Here is a 3,046-nt window from a genome sequence, read left to right on the forward strand (position 1 = left end):
AGAGGGTAAGTGGCAGCAGGGCATAGCCCCTGCTTCCAGGGCTGCAGCACCTATATCCTGTGTCCTGTTTTCCCTCTTTGCCCCACCGCAGCTAGGCAAGCAGCATCAGTGCCCGCATCCCATGCCCCAGCTGGCCAAGCAGTGGGCTATGCCCTGTTGCCGCTTGACCCCTTCTGCCTGGAGCAAGCTGTGCCTGCATCATGCGTCCCCGCCCCACCTCTGGCTGGGCAAGCAGCAGCAGGGCATAGCCCCCATTCCCAGCGCCTGCATCCCACACCCTCCCACTCTGGCTGTGCAAAGGGCAGTAGGACGTAGCCCCCGCTCTGTGGTGGAAGCACCCACATCCTGCGCGCACATTTTTCCTGCCCCCCCCCCCGGTCTAGCTGGGCAAATAGTGGGCTCTACCCTGCCACCACTTACCCAGGTGGGCAGGGGAGCACAGGATATGAGCATGGCAGCACTGGGAGCAGGTGCTATGCCCTGCTGCCGCTTGCCCAGCTGGGGAAGGGGGTGGGGCACAATGTGGGCACAGCTCAGTCTGGGTGGAAGGGGGCAAGCAGCAGCCTGGCATAGCCCCCGCTCCCAGCACTGCGACACCAGAGTCCTGTGGGGCCCCCCCTGCCCTGGCTGGGCAGCTTGTCAGCCCCCATCCCTTCCACGCTGTGGGGACATTGATCTGTCCCTTCCTTCCTTCCACCCACCACAACAGACTTACCAGCTGGAGGCAGCTGTGTCCAGTCTGGTGAGGATTTCTGCCCATTTAATCTATGGCCAAATCTCTTCTGAACTGATTCGGAGACTTCCAATTCAATTCTGACCTTTTTTTTTTTTAATGAGTCTCCTGATTCAGTTCTGATTTTGGAGATTCGGCCAAATCTCTGAATCAAATCAGCTACCAAAGCTTCACACAACCCTACTGTTAACCTCTTTCCCCCTCCTCCCCATCCTCTCCTGCTGACACTTAAATGTATTGGCTGAAGTGAACTGTATATACAGATAAACTTGTATGCCACTGATATCCCTCCAAGCTCCTTAAGCTTGAGCTTCACTGTCTGTCTGGTTCAGCACTAAGCATGTTGGCAGCACTCGTGGTAAACAATCAAGCTGGTTATGTTTGTTGTTTTTTTTGTTTTTGTTTTTTTAACAGGGAGCTTTATCTCCCTTGTTTTTATAAAATTGCACTAAAACTAATCAATGCATGTCTTCAGTCTTGCAGGCAGTTTTGAGAGAGAGATGGTTGAGCTGGGAGTGGGTATAGAAAGGAGCCCTCAGGGTATGGGATAATAGGAAAGATGTATTGCTTCCTCTTCATAATCACCATCCAGCTGCAGTGTGGGATAATGTGTAATATCTCTTCCTTTTGTGGCAACTCTGTTAAATGGGAATAAAGAAAGACAGTATTTCCTCTGCCTACTACTGAAGGCAAGCGTAGCTGATTTATTTAATAAAATTGGGCAGGTTTTATGGGTGATGCCACAAGTTTTTAAATTTTTTTTTCTAAGTCTAGAATTAAGAATTTAAAATTTACACAAATTTGAAGGGGATGGACATTTTGTTGTACTTGGTATCTGAATAAAAGCTTCAGAACAAACCTAGAAGCGCTACATAAATGAAGTGATGAAATTTCAATCTTGAGAAATCATCAAAACAGAATCCATTCCTTTGTAAATGAAAAGCTGTTGAAATTGAAACATTAGATCTTCAACAAACTGACTCTTTGGAAATAGCAAGACTTAAATTGGAGACCAAAAGATCTGGTTTTCTTTTGATTTGGCTTACCTGTAGAGGAAATTCACAAAATAGCTGCTATTTTTAATGCCACAAGTCTTCTGACGCATGCATAAGTTCGATGGCAGAAGTAACTCCACTTAAAAAGAAGAGAGGGTACATATGAATAAAATTTTACTTCAGCATAAAAGTTTGCAGGACAAGGCCTGCAGTTTAATCAAAAGAACCAGATGAATTTGACTATCCTATAAGCCATCCTATTTACATTTTAGTAAAGGTAAATGTCAGTTTGGTAGTTTGAAGCATAAGAATGTCTTCAGTGAAAAGATATGTTTTTAGCCACCTGCAAGTAATTTTTACAAGCTGGGGCTGGGTATACTCTTCTCTTTAAAGTCATTGTTCTAAATTTATCTTTGCATTACACCAGAGTTTTAGAGATGGAGAGTCTGGCCAGAGTGTACTGTCTACATCAAATATAAAACAAGAGACAGTAAAGCAGAAGGTAAGCATATTATAAATTTTGACCACTATTGTTCAGTATTAATAACTTTTTCTCTTGCATCTTGGGGGAGAGATGCACTGACATCTACCAGAACCTGCTTCCTTAAACTAGCTTTACATCCTTTCCACCCCCCCACAGCCCCCTTATCAGCTCACACTGAGGATCACTGGATCAAACAATGCAAATGATACTCATTTGCCTGCTTCCACCAAGGTCATACACACCATCACCTGCTTACAATATCCCTCTGCCATCTATATTGGCCAGATGGGGTGATCTCTATGTAAAGAATAAATAGATACAGATTCCAGAAATGCACAGAGGCTTCTGGGAGGACACTTTAACCTCCCTAGGCATTCATTCCATTGGTGACCTTAGAGTAGCTCTCCTTTAAACAAACACATGGACAAAAGCTCTTTAAAAAACAGCTTGATCACAATATTGCAAAACCAATACATCATCCACAGACTGTGTGGTGTGTTTTAACCATGGTTTCAACAAGGTCTGTAAATTCTTATCCCATTACCTGGGGTAGGTGTTAACTTTTAGTGGTCCTCAAGTTGAGGAACATTGAGTGTTCTTTAGATCTCTCCCCTGGTAGTTTCCCTTCCCCATCCCTTTCCCTCTTACTTAAAACTCTTATTTCTGCCAGTCCATTTATAGCATCTGAAGTAGGTTGTGGCTTAGGAAAGCTCAAGTCTCTAAACTAGTTTCTAAGGTGTCACGCTGCTCTACCTTCTGTCTAACTTCAGACTAATGTGGGGAACTACCGCTCAACTTTCTTTTCTTTTTTAAAAAAAAAAAAAATGGCATGCA

General features: G+C 44.5%; 1 protein-coding gene across 2 annotated transcripts in view; it reads left to right on the forward strand.

Moving 5' to 3' along the window:
• LRMP (lymphoid restricted membrane protein) overlaps positions 1-3,046 on the forward strand; it is an 81,470-nt gene that overhangs the window by 31,032 nt on the left and 47,392 nt on the right. For both annotated transcript variants that reach the window (XM_019515683.1, XM_019515684.1), the window contains one exon: positions 2,156-2,230. In XM_019515683.1, the coding sequence (XP_019371228.1) occupies positions 2,156-2,230 (75 nt within the window). The remainder of the gene's footprint in view (positions 1-2,155; positions 2,231-3,046) is intronic.

Source organism: Gavialis gangeticus, unplaced genomic scaffold (assembly GCF_001723915.1).
Source record: "Gavialis gangeticus isolate Ggan-Ray unplaced genomic scaffold, GavGan_comp1, whole genome shotgun sequence".
In the NCBI taxonomy this organism is placed as follows: domain Eukaryota; kingdom Metazoa; phylum Chordata; order Crocodylia; family Gavialidae; genus Gavialis; species Gavialis gangeticus.